Source organism: Tenrec ecaudatus, chromosome 7 (genome assembly GCF_050624435.1).
Source record: "Tenrec ecaudatus isolate mTenEca1 chromosome 7, mTenEca1.hap1, whole genome shotgun sequence".
NCBI lineage: Eukaryota > Metazoa > Chordata > Mammalia > Afrosoricida > Tenrecidae > Tenrec > Tenrec ecaudatus.
Genome location: NC_134536.1, coordinates 12,692,709 through 12,713,165, shown reverse-complemented (window position 1 = coordinate 12,713,165; position 20,457 = coordinate 12,692,709). Strand labels below are relative to the sequence as shown.

Sequence of the window (20,457 nt, the reverse complement as noted above, 5' to 3'; positions counted from 1 at the left end):
CCTGGTGGAGGCAGAGGTGAACGAATCCAAGGTCCAAAGGCAGTATGACCGGCTGCTGATAGCTGCCAGGGATGCAGGATCCTGGCCGGCAGGAAGTGAGCTAGCTTCTCCCCAGGGTCAACTTACATCAAGAGGAGGCCACCCCCCTGATGAAACGTCCTTTCGATTGTGTCAAGGCTGCGACCAGGCAAAGGAGATGGCACTCTGCCCTCTTCTGCCCAGAACTTCTCAAAGAAGATTCCATCATGGAGTCGATTACATTGTGTTAGGTTGCATCATGGGAGAATCCTGGCCCAGCCAAGTTGACACAAAACCCAGCAGAGCTCTGCTACAGGACACACTTGTGTCTGGGAGGAAGCTGCCATGCACATGTCCAGAGCGACGCCGCGTGGGGCCTCCTGGAATCACGGTTCCCAAGCTTTTACACACTCCTGAACCAATCAAGCCGGTCGGCATCCAGTCAGTTCATGAGCACAGGGTCAAGTTGCCCCATGGGTTTATTTTTCCCAGTGGCTGTGACCTTTCGAAGGAGCCCTGGTGGTGTAGTGGTTACTCGTTGGGCTGCAAACCACCAGGCCAGCAGTTCAAAACCACCAGCCGCACTGTGGGAGAAAAATGAGGCGTATGACGCCTGTAAAGAGTTCCAATCTCGGAAACCCACCGTGGCAGTTCTGCTCTGTTCTGTAGGGGTCGCCATGAATCAGAATCAACTTCAGTGGCAGTGAGGGCTCCTGGAGTGACGCTCTGGAAACAGATTTCCTGAAGGCCAGTCACGTGATGCAACTCTGGCTGGGTTCAAACCACCCTTTCAGTCAGAAGCCGCATACTTCACCTCACTGCACACGCCTTTCCGTTCATACGTGTCCTTCCATTTGTGTTAGGCAGTATATTACTTTTCATGAACTTTTATTTGGAGGTGGACGGATTAATCTCAGGACTGTGAAGATCGGTGTTCTATAAAAGGGGTGAGGGGTGCTGCCACTGAGAGCGTTAGGAGTCAGTCTGCTACATACTACATACCATTACATACTAGTGTGCATGCACAGTGAGCCATGAAGGGCGTGGCCTGAAAAGTCATCTTCATCCCCCGACCACCCTGGTGCCTTTGAATGAGTCCTCAGTCTGGAGACTGAAGCAGGGCGCTGCTGGGTTTGCTGAGCTGCTTGCTTGACTTGGCTCCTGGCGCCTTGACGACCATCCGAAGGAGTCTTCGTCTCCCTGAGAGGGGAGCACACGTGTTCTGAGCGTTTTTCAGCTCTGGCTCTGTGCCACGGGGATGGCTAGCGTCTCAAGACAGGAGCTGAGTCGCTGTGTAGCTGCTGCTTCTGAGAACACCGACACTTTGCTGGCCTGTCTCTTCCATCGCTCATTTTCTTTTCTTTCTTAAAATCATTTTATTTGGGCCCCTTAGAGCTCTTATCACAGTGCATCCATCCATCCATTGGGTCACCACCTTTGGACGTATGTTGCCATCATCGTTTTCAAAACATTTTCTTTCTACTTGAGTTCTGGGTATCAGCTCATCCTCCCCTCCCTCATGAACCCTTGATAATTTATAAATTACTGTTTTTCCAAAGCCATCCCTTGTTTTTCTTAACACTAGTGGCCTGCCTTCCTGTCTTTGGGGTCTCTGCTGGCTAGCGTCCACATGCACACACTTGGCACCTGTGGGTGTACCTGTGGTTACAATCCCACTAGGAAGTGCATTTACTTTGTTGTGTTAGATAAACAGGGTCGCTGTTGTCCAGTAGTTTGCGACCCATAGCTACCCTGTGTCCAATAGAAGGGGGACCCCCCGCAGCCGCCCCAATGTCCTGCACCATCTTCCCAGTCGTTCTTAGTCTGATCCTCTTGTTGCAGCCACTGTGTCAATCCCTCCTCTTTTTTCGCTACCCCTCCAGTTCGCCACGCATGATGTCCTTCTCCAGGGACTGGTCTCTCCAGACAACATGTCCCAAGTCCCCAGGGACTAGTGTCAGGCATGTCATAAGTCAATCTCTTCTGAGATAGGAAAGAGATGACACACACAAGTCGGCCACCGCAGAGAGGGGGGAGCTGGCGGTGTCCCTGGGGTCTTCTGAAGCCCTACGTTTGGTGAGGAGATACCTGGGGATTGGAAGATCGTTGTTACTTGCCCTTGGACCACCTGTCAGGTCGTCTGGACGGAGAAGATGGCAGCACCAGCTGGATGACTGCCTGGGAGGGTCAGACGGAGCGAGCGTCCCTGGTGATGCATGTAGCCATGAGCTGTAACGTGGGAGATTCGAGCCCGCGGGAGGAGAGTGCCTGGGAAGAAAGGCCTGGTGATCTGACCCCCCCCCGCCCCCCAGAGCACAGCTCTCCCCTGACTTACTGGGTGGCTGTTGCCACGCACCGCACCGGGAAGGGCTCAAGGGCAGCTGACTCCCCAGTGGAAGCATACCCCACTCCTCCCCAGAGTTGCTATGTCCCCTCCTCTAAAGAGCCAGCTCCCCGCCCCTCTCCCCTCCCCCCCCACCCCCCCACCCCGCCCTTGCAGCCTCCTTGTGCATATCAGAGAGGGCACCTGGAAATGCTGGGAATTCTTATGCTGTGGGGGGAGAAATGCCACAGACATGCACCGCATAGGAAGTGGATGTGATGTCAAGAGAAACTCGTCGTGTGGGCGAGGTGTCTGAACTTGTGCGCTTCCCGACGTGTCTATTTTTACGGCTGTGCCCAGGATGTTGCTTCCATACAGGTTTTGCCCTTTAATTGTCGAAGATTGGGGGTTGCCAGCTCCTTGGCTGACAGTGGCATTAGCAGGCCATATCCTGACGCACTGTGCAGGAAGGAACGGAATTGCCGGCTGTCCTCCACCTCAAGACTCACGTTCCCCTGGGCCTGCAGGGGAGTCAGGGGACTGCTGACTTCACACAGCCTGGTGATCCGAGGGGAAAGAGAGCTGGGTTGGGAATCTGCTGTAGGGGCTGCCTGCTGTGTGTGCCTGGTGCCTCTGGGATGCGGGGCTCTCGGCACCCACCTGAATGGGGGCCGGGGGCGGGGCGAAGAAATAGGTCCAATAAAGGATGAAGACCAGGACTCGGAACCCTGCGTCCTTCTTCACCATGTTGCTCTGTGGGGGCCACTGTTGGCTGAGCCAAATATGTAGCTTTTCCCATTGTTAGCCCTCTTTATTCTTGGTAAAGTGGAGAGGCAGCCCTCAAAGAGATGGACTGACCCAGAGGCTGCACCGATGGGCTCAAGTCTCGGGACAGTGGTGAGGCTGGCGCAGCACCTGGCAGTGTTTCCTTCTGTTGTGCACAGGGCCGCTGTGGGTCAGAACCCACTCGGGGGCATCTCACAACAACAGGGAATAAGAAGAGAAGGACAAAAGGGCGCATCTACCAGACTGCAATAGCTCCCCGGTTTGAATTTGTAATTTTGTTGTTTCTCATTATTTACATCCGCGTTGGCTGGAGACTGCCAAAGCGAGGCTGAGTGTCTGGGCTCTGGGGTGCGGGGCGCACAGGCTGCTATTGGGTGCTGGGGACGTCTCCCAATAGAGGCACCCAGAGGAGGATGCATTCTGAGTTGGCAGTGGCTTTCTAAAGGGGAGGGCTTCAAACTGGTTCCATCAGGACCCACAATGATAAACCAGAACAGACCCGGATGTTAAAAATCTGAGTGATAGGAAACAAACATGGGAACAGAGAAAATGGGGTGTGAGACTCGTTAGAGCCTTTCCAGGAGCTTAATGTGGCTCAAGACGGGGCAGCCCTGGCGGCGGAGTGGGTTACATGTTAGGCTGCTCACAGCAAGGTTGGCGGTTGAAATCCACCAGCCACTCTGCAGGAGAAAGACGAGCTGCCTGTGGTTCTTTCCGGAAAGGTGCCAGCCTGGGAAGCCCACAGGGGCAGTTCTGCTCTGTCCTATAGGTCACTGCGAGAGTCGTAATTGACTGGACGGTCGTGAGTGTGATGTGGGAGATGGACTCTTGGCGGGACTGAGGAGAGGGAAAGACACTGCGAGCGGTGCAGTCGCCCGCCATGTCTGAGCCAGTCATCGTGGTTTCCAACTCTGTGGGTCAAGAGATTCGGTTTCTGTGCAAGGTACACCCTGCCTTCATTTCTTAAGAGGGAGATGAAGCATCTGGCGAGGCTTCGACCTGCCAGGCCCTGCTTTCTAGTGTCTCCGCATTTCAGCCAAGTGTTAGATGAAGTATCGGGTCTGCTCTGATCCCCCTCCTTGGGCCATGAGGGACCTGGGAAGGACCAGTCCGAAGCCTGTGTGGAGTGGGCAGTGGTGCCTCTTTACTCCCATCAGCAGCTGGTGCGCAGGCCGTGGCATGGATGTGGTCTATACATAGACCTGGGCACCCAGAACAGGATGTCAGCTTGGTGCCTGCTTGGAGATGCGTGTTATAAACACGCATTAGCATCTCACCTGCCTACCCTTTCCCAGCCGCTCTCTTCCCTTCTAGCGGGGCCCCAGGTGCTCTCCTCAGCTGCAGGTCCTGGTGGACTAGAGCCAGCTAGCAGCTGTGAGCTCTGCTGGCCTGGGCTCTGGCGTGGCCAGTGACCGTCCCATTGTCCCGGCAGTGGGAGACGGAGGCAGCAGATGAACTCTGTGTCTCCCTGTGCGGTGTGTGCGTGCAGGGGTGGCGGCCTGCGATCTCCATGACTGCAGTGCTGCTGCTCCATTCCTAGGACCCGCTCTAGAGCCGGACTCTGCCCCATTTTCCCGACTCACCTGCAGAGCAGACCCAAGCCATACCCAAGGGCTCTTTCGGGGCTGCCGAGAGTGATGTGGGGCCCTCAGCCATTCTGAACAGAGCAGTCTATCTTGAGGAGGTGGGGTGGGGCCTGGGGAGAGAGCTTGTACCCAGTGGGGTGTGCATGGAGTAGTATACCCTGGGGCAGGGGTTGTACGGGGCAGGGTTTCTGCTCTGGGGGCATGTACCCTAGGGGGGATTGTATCTTGGTGGGGGGTGTACGCTGGAAGTATATGTATTCTGGGGGGTGTACCCTGGGCATTTGTGTACCTCAGGGGCATGTACAGTGGGGTATGTACCCTAGGGAGGTATACCCTAGAGGGTATATATGGGAAAGATGTGCCCTGGATAGATGTGTGCCCTGGATGTGGTGTATACTTGGGGGAGGGGGTGTGAATCCTGGATGTGTGTCCCCTGAGTGGGTGTCCCTTGGGGGCAGGAGGGTATGTACCCCACATGAGTGTGTACTCTGGAAGTATGTTACCTTGGGGGGGGGTATACCCTGGGTGTCTTGTGTACCTGGGGGGGCATGTACCTGGTGTGGGCTTGCACCCTGAGCAGGGCTGGGTTTGACAACCAATGACCAGTTCCCAAGCTTCCCCGGACTCCGCTCTCACTGTAGCTGAGTGAGGCCCTCCTGGGAAACAGGCACAAGGGAGTCCAAGGGTTTCCAGCATCAAAGCTCAAACGTTTTGTAACTATACAAGGGGTCCTCAAAGAGTTTGTGGGAAAATAACCATTTTTAAAAAAAAATTCTATTTTTCCCAAAACGTTTTCAACACCCCCTTGACCATGGAGCAGAGGACTCAGGAATCCCAGAGTTAGGTACCCTGTGTCTTTCACACCCCAAGTTCATCACTGTGCCACTGGTGTGGGTTTGTCCCATCACGGGCATGAATGAGCACTGTGGGCCTGGCGCCCAGCACTTGCGTGACTCTGGCAACACTGAAGATGTGCAATTACAAGGTGAAGGCGGCAGCAGGGCTGCCAGAGCCGGGTCCCCAGCAACCCAGCAATACTGGTTTTATACCATTTCCTTGCTGGACATCACACTTCCCTTCCACTCTGCTTCTCTGACCGCTCTCTCTGCCTGTGTGACAAGCAAGGAGCCTCCTCGGAGGGGCAGTGGTGGCCCAGTGGTGTCCATCTGGGAGACTCGGGCTTCATGCCCGGCCATTTGGACTTGTGCACAGACACAGCTCTCCAGTGGAGGCGTGTGCGTGACAGGTGTCACGGAAGGTCCGGTAATCTGCTGGTGAGCACTCTTAGGAGCACAGTGGTCTGGTCTGGTTCGCTCTGCCCTGCATGGGGTCACCGCAAGACGGGTTACCTCGATGGCTATGAACGGCGATGACCACACAGCTCGCAGGCGGCATCCTGTTAGCTGTCTTTGCTGTAGGTGATCGGGGAGAATCCTGGGAATCTACCTCCTCACCTCTCTGTCATCCCTTTGTAGGATCCCAGTGGCCACTGGGTGAGTTTGGACTCCTGGCCACCCCAGATCTGTCAGAATAGAGGGGGTGCCGTGCAGGGTTGTCACTGGTGGGTTTTTAGGAAGTAGGTCATCTGACATTGATTGTAGCAGTACCTTGACAGGGAGCTGACAGAGGTTCCGGGCAGATCCAGAATAGTATGTGGCATTGGGACTATTATTGCTGATGTCAGATGGGTCTTGGCTGGAAGCAGCGAGTAGCAGAAAGATGTTTACTTGCATTTCACGGACTGTGTCCAAGGCATTCGACTCTGTGCACCGTAACAAACTGTGGATCGCCTTGAGAACAATGGGGATTCCAGGACCCTTGGATGTGCTCACGGGACCTTGCACGTGGATCAAGAGGCAGTTATGCAAACAAAACAAGGGCCACTGCATGGTTTTACATCAGGAAAAGGGCGTGTCAGCGTGTATCTTGTCACCGTACTTATTCAGTCTGGATGCTGAGCGATCACCAGCGAAGCTGCACTGTATGAAGACGAGTGTGGCATCAGGATTGGAGGAAGGCTTACTAATCAACCGCCACATGCAGATGACGGAACCTTGCTTGCAGCCTTCGGTATGGATGACAGCGCAATGTAAAAACCCCCAAATCCTCACAGTAGCACCAACAGGTAACACCGTGATGCATGGAGAAAGGGCTGGAAGCTGGCAAGGGTGTGGTCATGCTTGGAGCCGCCACCCGTGCTCAGGAAGAAACAGTCGAGAGAGCGAAGGATGCATTACATCGGGGACATCTGCTGCCTAAGACCTCCTTAAAGGGTCAGAAGGCAAGGGTGTGACTTTGAGGACTAAGGTGCGCCTGACCCAGCCCATAACTGCCACACACAGGTGTGCAAGATGGGCATCGACTAAGGAAGACCAAAGAAGAATCAAGGCACTTGGTGCTGGATAAGGCTGTAGAAAGTACCACGTCGGGCCAAAAGGACAAATCGGTCTTTCTTGGAAGAAGGACTTCCAGAGTGCTCCTGAAGAACAAGGATGGTGACCCTTCATCTCATGGGCCTTGAACATGTCAGGAGAGACCAGTCCCTGGAGAAAGACAGCGTGCTTGGTAAAGTGGAGGGACAGTGAAAATGACCCTCAACAAGACTCATGGACATCGTGGCTGCAACAATGGGTCAAGCATTGGAAACCATTGTGAGGATGGCACGGGGCCCAGCATTATTCCGTTCTGTTGTGCGTGGGGCCGCTGTGTATCAGAAGCGACTCGATGGATCAAACAATAACAGGTCACCGGGCCTTTGCTTTGCGGTGCCTCTGGGTTGAAGTGAACCTGAGCCTTATAGTTTGCAGCCGAATGCATTAACAACTTGGACCACTCCTCGTTACTGTGCACCTCGTACCTGTGGGGAGATGCTGACTCCAGGGCCTGCCGCTCTGCTCAGATCTTGCCCTCCAACAATTTTCTCCCCACACAGCATCCTTTCTCCCTGCCCATCCCCTGGCCTTCTGGCTGCTTCCCAGCGGTGGGCCCCGCCCCTCACCACCATCTCTGGCATCTTTAGCTTCAAAGGCGAACCGAGACACCTGCATTTAGCAACTTGTCCCCCTCTGTCCAGTCTTTTGCAGCTCCAGCGAGAGTGCTACTTCTTCGCGTCTCTGCTCGGTCCTCACCTGGATGTTTATCATGCTGTCTGATCTCGTCTGCTTGTCCCAAGTCCTAAGATGCTAAGACCTCACTGGAAGCAGGATCCCCTTCATCTCTGCAACCCCAGCATCAATCGAGTGTAGTGCCTGGGAAACCACTGGACGGATGGGGAGTGACATGCATTTTTGCCCATCACAGTGGGAACAAAGACAGGAGCCATGTGTGTCCACATCAGACACGGGGGACTAGGAAGCTGAATAGTGGGAGGAGATCATGTCCCAGCCTGGAGTCGGATCTACTTCCCGTGCAGTTGGCCTGCTGGTGCATAGACTGCCCATTGGTGCAGCCTGGGAGAGGCTAGCCCAAGTGTGCCCACCTGTCTCGGCTACCTACAGGTGCACCAGCAGCAGCTCCTGCTCTCATGACCAACACGGCCTTCTACAAGGGAATGGTATCCAGTGACGTGGCAGTGTGGTTAGGAGGGCCTGGAGCCCGTCTCTAGAGGGTGTTGGAAAAGACCAGAGGAAGAAGAAATGGGAGCTTCAGAATCCTGTCGACCATGAGGGGTGGCCTGCAGGGTGCCCCCTGTCTTAGAAGCATGGGTGTGTGTAGACATTAGTGATGTCAATGTGTGTTAGGTGACAGCATGAGTTTCCTTGACTCCCTCTGTGTTGGACAGGGTTCTCTAGAGAGACAAGACCAGATTGCTAGTAATTATATATAAATATATTTATAAAGATAGATATATAATACAAGAAATGAACCATTAAATTATATACAGATAGATAATACAAGAAATTAACAGTTAAATTATAAAGCAGTAAGACACTAGCAGTCCTTTAAGGCTTGAGAGCCTCCTGTTGCCAGTCAATTTCTGTAGAGAGAGCTGGGCTATATATACCCAGGCAGCAAACAGCAAGGCAGGTCACCAACTGTCACCAACTGTCGGTCCCCAGCTCCAGAGACGAACATTCCAATCCTGTGGGATTAAAGGGACCTCAACTTACAGCGACACAGTCCACAGGCTAGGCATCCCACAGGTAGTGTACCCCTTTAAACTGAAGCACAGAACAACCAAGGTGAGGCTCACTGAGCCATTTATCCCTCTTCCCTTCAGTTGATCCTACTTGTGTTTATTGGCCAGGCTGGCACAATAAACTATCGTACTCTAGGACTCCCAAAGCTTCCAGAATTCTCCTGGAAGTCATTCTCCTTGCTCCCATTGCTGTCAGCAATTCCATGCAAGCACAACTGCCTCCATACCTTTATCGGCCTCAGACAGATAGACAGTCAGTGATGTCTCATTTTGCTTCCTGGGTTGGGAGACGATCTGGTATCACCTTAGTTGAGGAGACAGTCTATCAAATACAAGGATCAGATTAAAAGCGATTTGATTGAGGTTGGTCTTCCCAGCTCTCCTGAATTTGTTCTTCTGTGAGCTGACTGAGAGGGTCACTAAGGATGGAATGTGGTTATAGGTGTTGGCTAGAAAACCATACACTTTTATTACCTGTAATATTATTTCTTAACCTTTTTCAATTCAAGTTCAATAGCCCTGGTGGGCTTAGTTGGTTATGCATTACACTGTTCACCACACGGTCAGAAGTTCAAAAACCTCCGGCCACTCTGCTGGAGAAAGATGAGGCTTGCTACTTCCATAAAGTGTTACGTTTTCGGAAGCCCAAAGGGGCAGTTCCACCCTGTCCTGTTGGGTTCTATAAATGAGAATGGACTTGATAGTAGTGAGTTTTTGGTCACTTTGAAAATTAAAGAGTCACGCCATTTCTTTTGGACACTTAGGTTAGAGAATTGTGCTTTTCGACGAGCAAGCTGTGACCTGCACCGAGATCATACGATTGGACATCCTTGGTTTTCAAGGGTGCCCCAGGCCATTTGTCCTCACCGAGGCCCCAGGCCGGGATGTACCAGCCGTGGCCACACCTGTTGGATTCCTTTTTAAAAAATCATTTTATTGGGGGGCTTTACAGCTCTTATAACAATCCGTACATTGCTTGTACCAAGCGTCTTTGTTCATAGGCTGCCATCATCATTTCCGAAACATTTCTGCTGTTGGATTCTTGATTTAGTCTATTTTCACCTCAGCGGGAGAGTGATGGGAGACTGGAGCCCTTGTGTTGAATGCTCTGTTCTGACCAACGTTCAAAGTAGATGTTGTTTTTCCATTTTGCAAGCTTCATGTGCTTTCACACCAAATGACACTGTTGTCACTGAGTCTGCTATGATTCGTGGTGACCCCCTGTCCAACCGAGGGCAGAGAGCCCTGGCCCTGCGCCATCTCTACCATGGTTGATTGGCTCCCGCCTGCCTGTTGCCACAGCCCTGTGTGTGCGTTCTGTGTGCCTCTCAACCTGGGCATGGGGCGAGCCTCCATCACTCTGCTGGACAAGTCAGTTGTGATGGACCCATAGGGGCCCCTTAGGGGTTCACGGGCTCATTTTGGAAGTAAATCACCAGGCCTTTTGTCTAGTGGCTAGCCTCCCTTTGAGAGCCGTCCATCTGGATGACCCGGCTGGTGTCTGGACTGGGGTGCCTTGCCACGCTGTTGTCCCTGTGAGCTGCTGTGGGGTTGCTTCCAACCCATGGTGACCGGCCTCCAGTGTGCAGGGCGGAGTTTCCCCAGAGGCCTTTTGGGGCTGTCACTTTTCCACTGCAGCTTATTTGGCCAGTCTTCCCAGGTGCCTGCGGGTGGGTTTGAACTGCCAACCTTCCGACCCATAGTTTAGCACTTCATCATTTGTGCTGCCCTTGGGCATCCTAGCCACATGCAACCACTGCCGGAGACACACTGGGGATGGTGGGGGGAGGGAGGGCGAGGCGTCACTCAAGACGGTTAGCGGTCTACTGCCTTAGGGTTTTAGTGCAGGTCTTGTCTTGCACGGGCACAAACATTGTGTGTGACTGCAAGCCTAGAGGCGGGTGATTTGAACCCATCTCTCAGCGACAGGGAAACCAGCAATAGGGAAGCCTGTCTCAGGAAAGATGACATTCGGGATCAACTGCATAGCCACAGGGGCACACACCCCTGCCAGCCCCACTCCAGGCTTTTTCTGGATGGCAACCTTTAAACCAGGCCTTCCTGTGCTCCAGGAGCACCCACACTCAGTACGCTTTTGTCATTTCTCATACAGATTTCAGCAATGTCCCTAACATCCCTACGGGTCTGAAGAGGAGCCAGACGGATGGCACCCTGGACCAGGTTCCGCACAGGGAGAAGATGGAGCAGACCTTCAGGGTAAGTCGCTGCCCCAGACCTCGCACCAGGACTTCCCCTGCCCTCCAGGTGTGGAAAAAGACAAGGCACCTCTCCTGGTGTTCCCTGCAGTCAGTGCGACCCCCACCACCTCAAATACAGTAGTGCCCTCTTTCATGGATCATTTTAAAGTCCTAACTGAACCCTGCCCCCTTCATGCAATCTTTGTGCCACTGATGGGACCCAGACACCACCATTCAGAGGGCAGGTGGCTTTGTTCTCCCTGCTTTGACTTAGCAGCCTTGATGCGCACTCTGAGCGTCACCCTGAGCATGCTGTTGCTCTCCTCACTGTGCACTGCTCCCCAAGTTTCTCTTCCAAGTCAGAGCAGAGTCAGCCTGCCTTGCCGAGGCCATGTGACTGACAGGAGCTATTTTCATGCACGCCCGGCTGCGAACTTACTTTGAAAGGATCACTGTCTGCTCCTTCTTGCTCTGGTCTTGCATCTAAAATCAGAGTTGACGAAACAGGGGATGTGATAGGTACTTGTATTTAAATAAAACTCCTCACAAGACCACAGCCACTGGGGTTTAGGTGAATACTGCCTGCGTATCAGCCTTGGGGTACTCTTCTGGTGATGGTCACACCCACCCTGAGATGATGGGCCAGATTTCCACAGGGATGCAGGGGACTGCTGGCACCCACTCCTCCATCCTCTCCATTCTCCCTCCCTTTGTCTGCAGTCTTTCGCTGCCTAGCACCAAAACCCAGTAGAGCTTTGGCTGATCCCAACTGACAGCGACCCACTGTGGATCAGAGTGGACTTGTTTCCATTGAGTTTTCAGTGATTGCTTTTCAGAAGTAGATCGCCTGGTCTGACCTCCAAGGTGCCCCTGGGTGGACTCGAACCACCCACCCCTCAGTTAGCTGCAGGCATGTTAACCATCTGCAGGAGCCAGGCACCCATAGAACAGCAACCGTCACGGCGTTGACTGATCCATGCAGATGTGGTTGTTCGGGGTCTTCACGTTGATTCCCACTCACAGCCACTCCCCACCCAACAGAGAGAACAGGGTCTGGTCATTCCTGTGCCTGCTCCACCACCCTTGTTGGGTTTGAGCCCATCCCTGCAACCCCTGGGCCAGTCCCTCCTGTTGAAGGTCTTCCTTATTTATTGATAACCTTCCACTTTGTCAAGCACCATGGCATTCTCTACGGACAACATGTCCAAAGTATGTGAGACCAGGTCTTGCCATTCCTTGCCTTTAATGAGCGTAGCTCTTCCAAGTCAGAGCTGTTTGTTCTTCGTGGAGTCCATGGTACTTCCCGAGGAGCGCTGGTGGTGGAATGGGTTATGACTTGGGCTGCTAACCACAAGGTCAGCAGTTTGAAACTGCCTGCTACTCTGCTGGACAAAGATGAGGCTTTCTACTCCTTTAAAGATTGACAATCTCTGAAACCCACAGGGGCAGTTCCAATCTATCGTATAGTGTCACTGTGAGTTGGAATTGACTCGATGGCAGTGAGTTGAATTTGGGGTCAAGCATACCTTAGTCCTCAAAGTGACTCACCTCCTCCCTAGCCCCTCTTCTTCCTTCTCCAAGTCCTCAGAGAAAGCAAATGCCCACCCTGTTCACTGGTCTGGGAATCACCCCATGGTGCAGTCCCCTCTCGTTTACTGAATTAAGTCCTTTAGCTCTTTAGACTACCCTTCTGCTCCATTTCTGGTAGCTAGTTTCCCTAGGGGAGCCCAATATTTTAACTAATATTCATTAATTTTCTTTCTTTTTTAATCATTTTATTGGGGCTCATACGACTCATCACAAGCCATCCATCCATCCATTGTGTCAAGCACATTTGTACATTGGTTCCCTTGGTATTAGCTCCTCATTTTCCCCCCTCCATTCCTGCCCCCCTTCCCTCATGAACCCTTGATAATTTATAAATTATTACTTTGGCATGTCTTACACTGTCCGACATCTCCTCTCACCCTCTTTTCGGTGTTGTCTTCGGTGAAAGCTTACACGGCAGATTGGGTTCCTACACTTGTTCCGCCTGGTGATGTTGGGCCTGTTCTTCGTGAGTGGCCATTCCCATGAGCTCCATCCTGCTTGTTCCGTTTCCAGTCCCCTAGCTTCCCCCCTCCCCGTCCCCAACTGCTCAGCTCACCATTTCCCCCCCTTTTTCTTGAAAGTAAGTGTTGACTGTTTGGTCATAAGTAGCTGATTTTTTTTAAAGGCGCACAGTACTCACAGATGATATTCTTAATTTTTCTTAGTCAATCTGTCATTTTACTCAGTGGGGGCCTCAGTGGCTGGTTTCGGCTTAAGATTGATAGAGCCCCTCAGGGAGATTGTCTTGGGGACTTGGTCCAGTAAGGCTGGACTTTTTAAGGACTTGAGTTCCATTGTACATGTTTCTCAGGATCCATCCAACATATGACACTGCTGAGAAGGGTCAGTGGTGATGGCTGGGCACCATCTAGTTCTTCTGGTCTCGGGGTAATGAGGTCATGGTTTCTGTAGCCTAGCTTCTTCTCTGAGTCTTGGCTGCCCTTCTAACTCTTTTGCTCTGGACAAGTAGAGACAAGCAGCTAGATCTTAGTCTTTCACTTGTCTTTTGAAGACATGGTTCTTAGACCAGCAAGTAGATGTGATTTGATTGCTTTGTCCTAATTTTTTTTTTTTTTAAGGCAAGCACATCTGAAAGACATGTGACACTGGGCCCTCTGGGGCTGCAGCCCAGGTTGGTAGCTGGTGGGAAGCCACTTAATGCCATTACGGGAATGCCTTCCTCCCTTTGGGAATCAGCTTGAGCAGCACATTAACGTTCTGAAGGTGGAAACTTAATTTCCTCCCCTCCCCCAGCCTTTTTTTTTATTAGTTTTAAAATCCAATAAAATGAATATGCAAAAACACCCCACAGTCCTATTGTCATGTCCAATTCTATGACTTAATAATGTCTCTCATGGTAAGTGGGGCATTGATGAAATGGACACTGGGGCATCAGACCATTGCAATTCAGCTTGACATTAGGGCGATTTCAGCTTCAATGTTCATTTGTTAAGATGTTGAGAAGAGAAAGCAAACAGTAATGCAAACAAAGACACAGAAGGAAACAGAAAGGATTGAAAAGGAATATTAGCATATTAATGGGCCCCATGGGTGCAGTCATTAAGCACTCAGCTTCTATGGGGAGCGGTTGATAGTTGGAACCTAACAGCTGCTCCACAGGAAAGAGACCTGGTGACCTGCTCTCATAAAGATTAAATCTAGAAAGCGCTATGGGACAATTCTACTTTGTCCTACAGGGCTGTTATGAGTCCATATTAGCTCAGTGGCCTGGTGGTGTTGTCTTAATTAATATTCTGTGTCTTACCTCTGTGGGTTCTAATATCCCCTGCAATGGCTATACCAGACTCAGACAAAATTCATGATTGAGGGGTTTATTAAGGAAGTTAACAAGTGGCCTTGCCAGTGAGAAATTCTCAGGATAGTTGTTGATAAGAACATGTTACAAAGTCTTGCAGGTCTGCTAGAAAATGCTCAAAGGGGCATTCCCCCTCATTCACAATGATATGTTCTTTGATACCTGATACCTGATTCTATCCATACCTCATGACCACACAGGCTGGTGTGCTTCTTCCATGTGGGCTTTGTTGCTTCTGAGCTAGATGGCTGTCTGTTTATCTTCAACCTTTTAAGAACCCAGATGCTATATCTTTTGATAGCCAGGCAACATCAGCTTTCTTCACCACATTTGCTCATGTACCTGCTTTGTCTTCAGAGATTCTGTCGGGAAGGTGAGTGAGCATCATGGAATGCCAGTTTAACAGAACAAAGTGTTCTTTCATTGAGGGAGTACTTGAGTAGAGGCCCAATGTCCATCTGCTATCTTAATACTAGACTATAAATATATGCACATAGAGCTATTTCCCCATCATCATATATAAATATATTTACATATGTACATTCCTGTATTTAGACCTCTATAAATGCCCTTTGCCTCCTAATTCTCTCTCTTTCCTTTTACTTTCCTCTTGTCCCACTATCATGCTCAGCCTTCATTTGGGTTTCAGTAATTCCTCTTGGTTACATTGCCCTTGATCAAGCCCTACCAGGCCTCTTACACCCTCCTCACCAATGATTTTGGATCACTTGTTGTTACCTTGTCCCTGCGTTTTTTTAACACCCACTTCCTTTCCCCCAACCCCCACTCTCCCATGGCCCCTGGAACCATCAGTCCTGTTGTTTTCTCCTCCAGATTGTTTATCCTGTCTATCTTATCTAGATAGACCTGCAGAGATAATAATATGTACAAGAACAAGACAGAGAAAAACAAAGCAACAAAAGAAAATAACAGCAAAAAAAAAAAGAAATAAAATCCTGTAAATAGTTGAAGGTCTGTTTGTTGACCTTTAGGAGTCTTTTCTGGTGGAGTCTGATGGGGCCCTGGCCCCAAAGTCTATTTTTGGTACTCCCTGGGGACTTCATTACTGTTCCCCTTGCTGTTCTGTTGCACATCCTTAGTGTTTTGCCTCAGTGTGGTGGGGTCATATCGGGCACAATTCCTGCAGCGTGTCTCCAGTGTTGTCCCCTGTAACACTATGGGTCAGTGAGGGAATGCCATGCCTCGGAGTGGCACCGGCCCTATGGTCCTCTCTGTGCTTTGGCTGCTCAAAGCAGGTATATCATCCTCAGGACTGGATGGGCCAGAATGTGTTCCACTCACTATTCATCTCCCTCCATTTGCTCGTGTGTGATCTGATCAGACACGCCCCTCTCCCTGAGCTGACGCTTACTGCTGTCCTCTGAAGTGAATTCTTCTCGGGGAGAGGGGACGGGGCTGTCCGCGGCGTAGTTGGGATTGGGGCTGGCCCGTCAAACCTCTCTACTGGTTCCCTGCCTATGTTGCATTCATGTCTTGGAGCACCGGGTCGAAGTCTGGTCCCTCTTTCCCTGTGGAGATATAAACAATAACCCCCCCTTGGGTGGGTTAGCGGTATCAGATATCAAAGAACAAAAAATCATATCACTGTGAATGAGGGGGAGTGTGAAGCAGAGACCCAAAGCCCATCTGTAGGCAATTGGAAATCCCCTTACAGAAGGGTTATGGGCAGGAGGTGAGCCAGACAGGGTACAGTATAACAAAGAAGAAACATACAACTTTCTTCTAGTTCCTAAATTCTACCTTAAAAATCCGGCTAGACCAGAGGATGCACACTGGTACAGATGAGAGCTGGTAACACAAAGAATCCAGGACAGTTATACCCCTCAGGACCAATGGGAGTAGCAATACCAGGAGGGTAAGGGAAATGAGGGAGAGAAAGGGGGTACCGATCACAATGATTTACATATAACCCCTTCCTGGGGGGTTGGCCAACAGAAAAGTGGGAGACATCAGACAGTGTAAGACATGAAAAAAAATTTTCTAAATTATCAAGAGTTCATGAGGGAGGGAGGTAGGGGAGAAGGTGATACCAAGGGCTCAAGTAGAAAGAAATTGTTTTGAGAATGATGATAGCAACAAACGTACAAATGTGCTTGACACAAGGGATGGGTGTATGGATTGTGATAAGAGTTGTATGAGCCCCCAATAAAATGGTTTAAAGGGGGGCACAGGCCACTGCTGTAAGCCTCAACTGAAGGCACTCAGCTCCAGCCCCGTGGGTCAGCTGGCCCAACTCCCCGAATTAAGTGCCCAGGGGCACCCCTCTCTATAAGCCAGCCTCTGGCACAGAAGCACCCAGTCTGCTTGCTCTGTGCATCGGGAAGTCCCTCACTGTGTCCCATGCTCTGGCTCTTGGTTCTGCTGCCGCTGCCCCTCCGAGGGTACAGCTGCCTTCTGCATCCAGGAAGTTCACTACACAGGGATCTCGGGTCCAGGGAACACACTATCCACTCCTGGCTCTGGCTGCTAATGAGTTCCCTCCTCCTGCTTCTCAGTGGGCTCATTTTAGACACAGCAGGATGGCACCCCAGGAAGCCTCTTCACATTTACTCAAGGGCAAAGCCTCTCCATATCTTCCCCCACCTTTTTACCAGACCCATGTGGGGAAAGTCATTTAGTAGGAGTTTGAGATTTAGGCTAAAGGGGCGCATTAAGAAATTCACGGCCCCTGCAGGCAGACAACATTTGCTAGAGTCCCAGTGATGAATGTGCTGAACTGCTCCAATCCAAAGGGTGGAAGTTTGTGCCCGCCTAGAGGCACCTCAGCAGAAAGTCCTGGTGATCCATTTCTGAAAAACGAGTCATGGAAAATAACTCGGACCCCAGTTCCGCTCGGCAATGCACGGGGTCACCGTGCTCTGGAATCTACAATCATTGTCACCTGGCCTTTTCAGATAGGATGAGACCTGGCTACACCTTGTTGATTTCAGTAAAATTTTAAAAATGCGAGGTGGCCCCCTTCATGGATAACAGTGGTAGATATTGTTGAAAATAAAGGTTTAAAATGTAAGGAATTCTTTTAAAAATTTCTGTTCCTTTCTATAGTCATCCCTACCCAGCCCCCACCCCCCATGTTCCTTTTAGCTCCCAAAAGTGTTAACAGAAACAACCAACCAAACAAACCCAAACCTTTTACTGTGAAGTGGATTCCGACTCAGGGCGGGACTGCCCCACAGGCGTTCCAAGACTGTGGATCTTTACAGGAGCAGACACACTCTTCTTTCTTCGGCCGAGTGACGCGTCGGTTCCCACAGCTTGTTTCAGTTTGAAGTCACCTGCTTAATGGCTGCTCCGCCAGGGCTCAGCCAGAAGCAGTAGGTTATGCCTGCAAGCAAGACTTGTAAAACATAATCTTATAGTTTCAAGGCATGCTGGTGGCTCTGTTGGAAAGCATTGGGCTGATAACCACAAGGTCAGTGGTTCAAACCCACCTGCTGCTCTGCAGGGGGAAAAACGAGGCCATCTGCTCCTATAAAAGTTCACATCCTTGGTATGCGTCAGAATTGACTTAATGGCAGTGGATTTTTATTGTTTTAGAACCGTTATCAAAAGACTTGAACCGTGAAAACCTAGTTAGTTGATCCTGTCACTGTTGCACGTTAGGCCTAATCTGGATTTCAACATGTTCTGTATTTGGTTTGTTGGTTTGTTCATATTGCGGTTCATCTCAGATGTGTTTTGTCCTTGGGGGTGACCCTCATGAATTTTTGTCATATGTTTTTCTGGTTTTCAATCTATGAAACCCAGGCTCGATGAACCTATAGGAATAGCAAGTGGAATGAGGGTTTCTGGGGTACGGTGGTGGTGGGGGCAGTACAAGGGAGCTGATGTCAGGGAGTTCAAGAAGGAAGGGAGTGTTTGGAAACGGATTGTGGTCGCCATTCTGCAATACCGCTGGATGGGATTGAACTGTGCAATGATATGATATCTGTTTTAATACCCAATAAAATGGTTTCCAAGCAAACAAGCAAACTCCCTGCCACCAAGTCACTTTCTGACTCATAGAGACCCTATAGGACAGAGTCGACCTGCCAACCTCATCTTCCTCCCAAGTTGAGGCTGGGGATTTTGAACTGCCAGACTTGTAGTTAGCAGCCCAAGGCGTAGTCCGTGATGCCATCATGGTTTCCTTAGAACTATTATAGGTGTATAAGAAAAGTGTCTCAGAAGTGCAAATAGTCACTGCCTGTGGACCCCCTCCATCACACACACACAAACACACACACACGCGCGCGCACACACACACACACACACACACATGCATACACACACCTTTCTTGTAGAAGCACCTTGTCACAATGGACGGGTCAGTACGGAGACTCTGCTTGTGACTGTTCGGCAGGATGCCGCATGGTGGGTACACAGCATTGTGGGTTGTATCAGAACCTGGGGAGCCATCGAACCCCTCAGCCCTAATGCCTACTGTGGGCTTTCCTTGGCACCACCCTGATTTCAAAGTGCCCAGCTAATGTGCGGGGGGCATCGTTCCGGGTGGTGATCAGGGTGCCCTAGGTGGGGCGTCTTCCCCTGTGTCCTGGAGCTCACTACTGTCTCTCCAGCCCAGACCTTGCTTGCACTTGGGCTGCTGGGATGTTTGACTAATGACTATTTTGGAATGGCGTTGAAGGCATCACCCTCCACCCCCCCTCCACCCACCCCCCTTGACTCGCTGAAGCACAGCTGTAACTAGGGCTTTTGACAGCCCCACAATTTCTGCAAATGGCTCATAATTGATTGCCTTCTCCCTCGTCAAGGGTACCTATTACTGTCACAGCTCTTTGTCTGACCCTGCCAGCCTCTCCTGGGTGAGGGATCCCCCCACCCCCAGTCCCCCTCAGCATTGTTAGCAATTAGCATGCACTACTGTAATCCTTCCTTGGGAGTTTGAAGCCATAAACAGTTTCTCTTTGTGGGAGGGGGTGGTGCGCGAGCATTGGGGTGGCTCTGGGAACTCGAGGTGTGCTCAGCTGTCGCACAGAAGGGCTGCCTGTGTTGGAGCTGGCTCTGAAGAGGACAGCCTGTGGCCCTGCCCTCTCGGGGCTGTGTGCCACCACCCAGCTCCCTCTTTGGTCGGAGCTGGCTCCCTCCTTTTCTCCTCTGGAGAAAGAGATGGATTGGTGGTAGGAAATCTTTGCTGAAGGCGACCTGGAGGATCGGCTGGGGATTGCTCCGCTGCCTTGGGATGAGCTTGAGAGGACGGACAGCCCTCTCTGTGCCTGCTGGAGGACCAGAAGCGGCACTCTGTCCCCAGAGGGAGCAGGTGGCTGTGAACTTGACCTTTGCCAGTGAAGCCAGTAAGTGAACGGGGCTCTGGTGGCGGGGCTGCTTGGCGTGGTGGATGCTCGCTGGGTTTATTCTCGCTTCTGGAAAGTTGCTCTGGCTCTAAAGACGTACGAGCTCTCATGCCCGGGAAAGAGATGTTTTTCTTTCCAGAAAGAATTCTCACGGGAACCCGTAAGCATGCTTCACCGCTCAGAGGAAGAAACTTCTTACGGGGACCAGTGGTCAATGAGCCTTTGCCAGCATCTGCATTCCCGTATCCAGGCGGGCCAGGTGTTTTGTTTAAAAAACCCTTCAACCTTTAGGATCGGTTCTGCTCATTGGAAACATAAAGGTGTGTGCAAAGGTCTAAGAAGCTCGACGATTCCCTCTGTTGAGGCCGCCAGGAAGGAGGGAGGCTGTGTTCGCTAGCATTGCCCCGGGACATCCCAGCCCAGACCTCCTTCGGGGGGCTTTGGGTGGACGAAGAAGGCGGCCGGGGCAACACCCGGTGGTCTCAGGGAAGTGAAGCCCGGCTTTCCCCCTCTGCCTTAGTTCTGATGAAATCCTTTCTTAGCGTTTGGGAAGCAGGTTATGTAATTACCTAACGCTGGTTTGGCAGTGCTTATTTTTGCCGTATGTAGGCGGCGTGCTGCTAGAACAGAGTGCGTTGGGAATCTGGAAACTCGCAGCCTGGCAAGCGGGTACTGTGCTCTTCACAG

The 20,457-nt window shown here is 51.3% G+C and overlaps 1 protein-coding gene across 2 annotated transcripts in view; it reads left to right on the top strand.

Moving 5' to 3' along the window:
- Positions 1-20,457, top strand: part of TIAM2 (TIAM Rac1 associated GEF 2) — a 273,644-nt gene that overhangs the window by 207,735 nt on the left and 45,452 nt on the right. For both annotated transcript variants that reach the window (XM_075554342.1, XM_075554343.1), the window contains one exon: positions 10,965-11,068. In XM_075554342.1, coding sequence (XP_075410457.1) covers positions 10,965-11,068 — 104 coding nt within the window. The remainder of the gene's footprint in view (positions 1-10,964; positions 11,069-20,457) is intronic.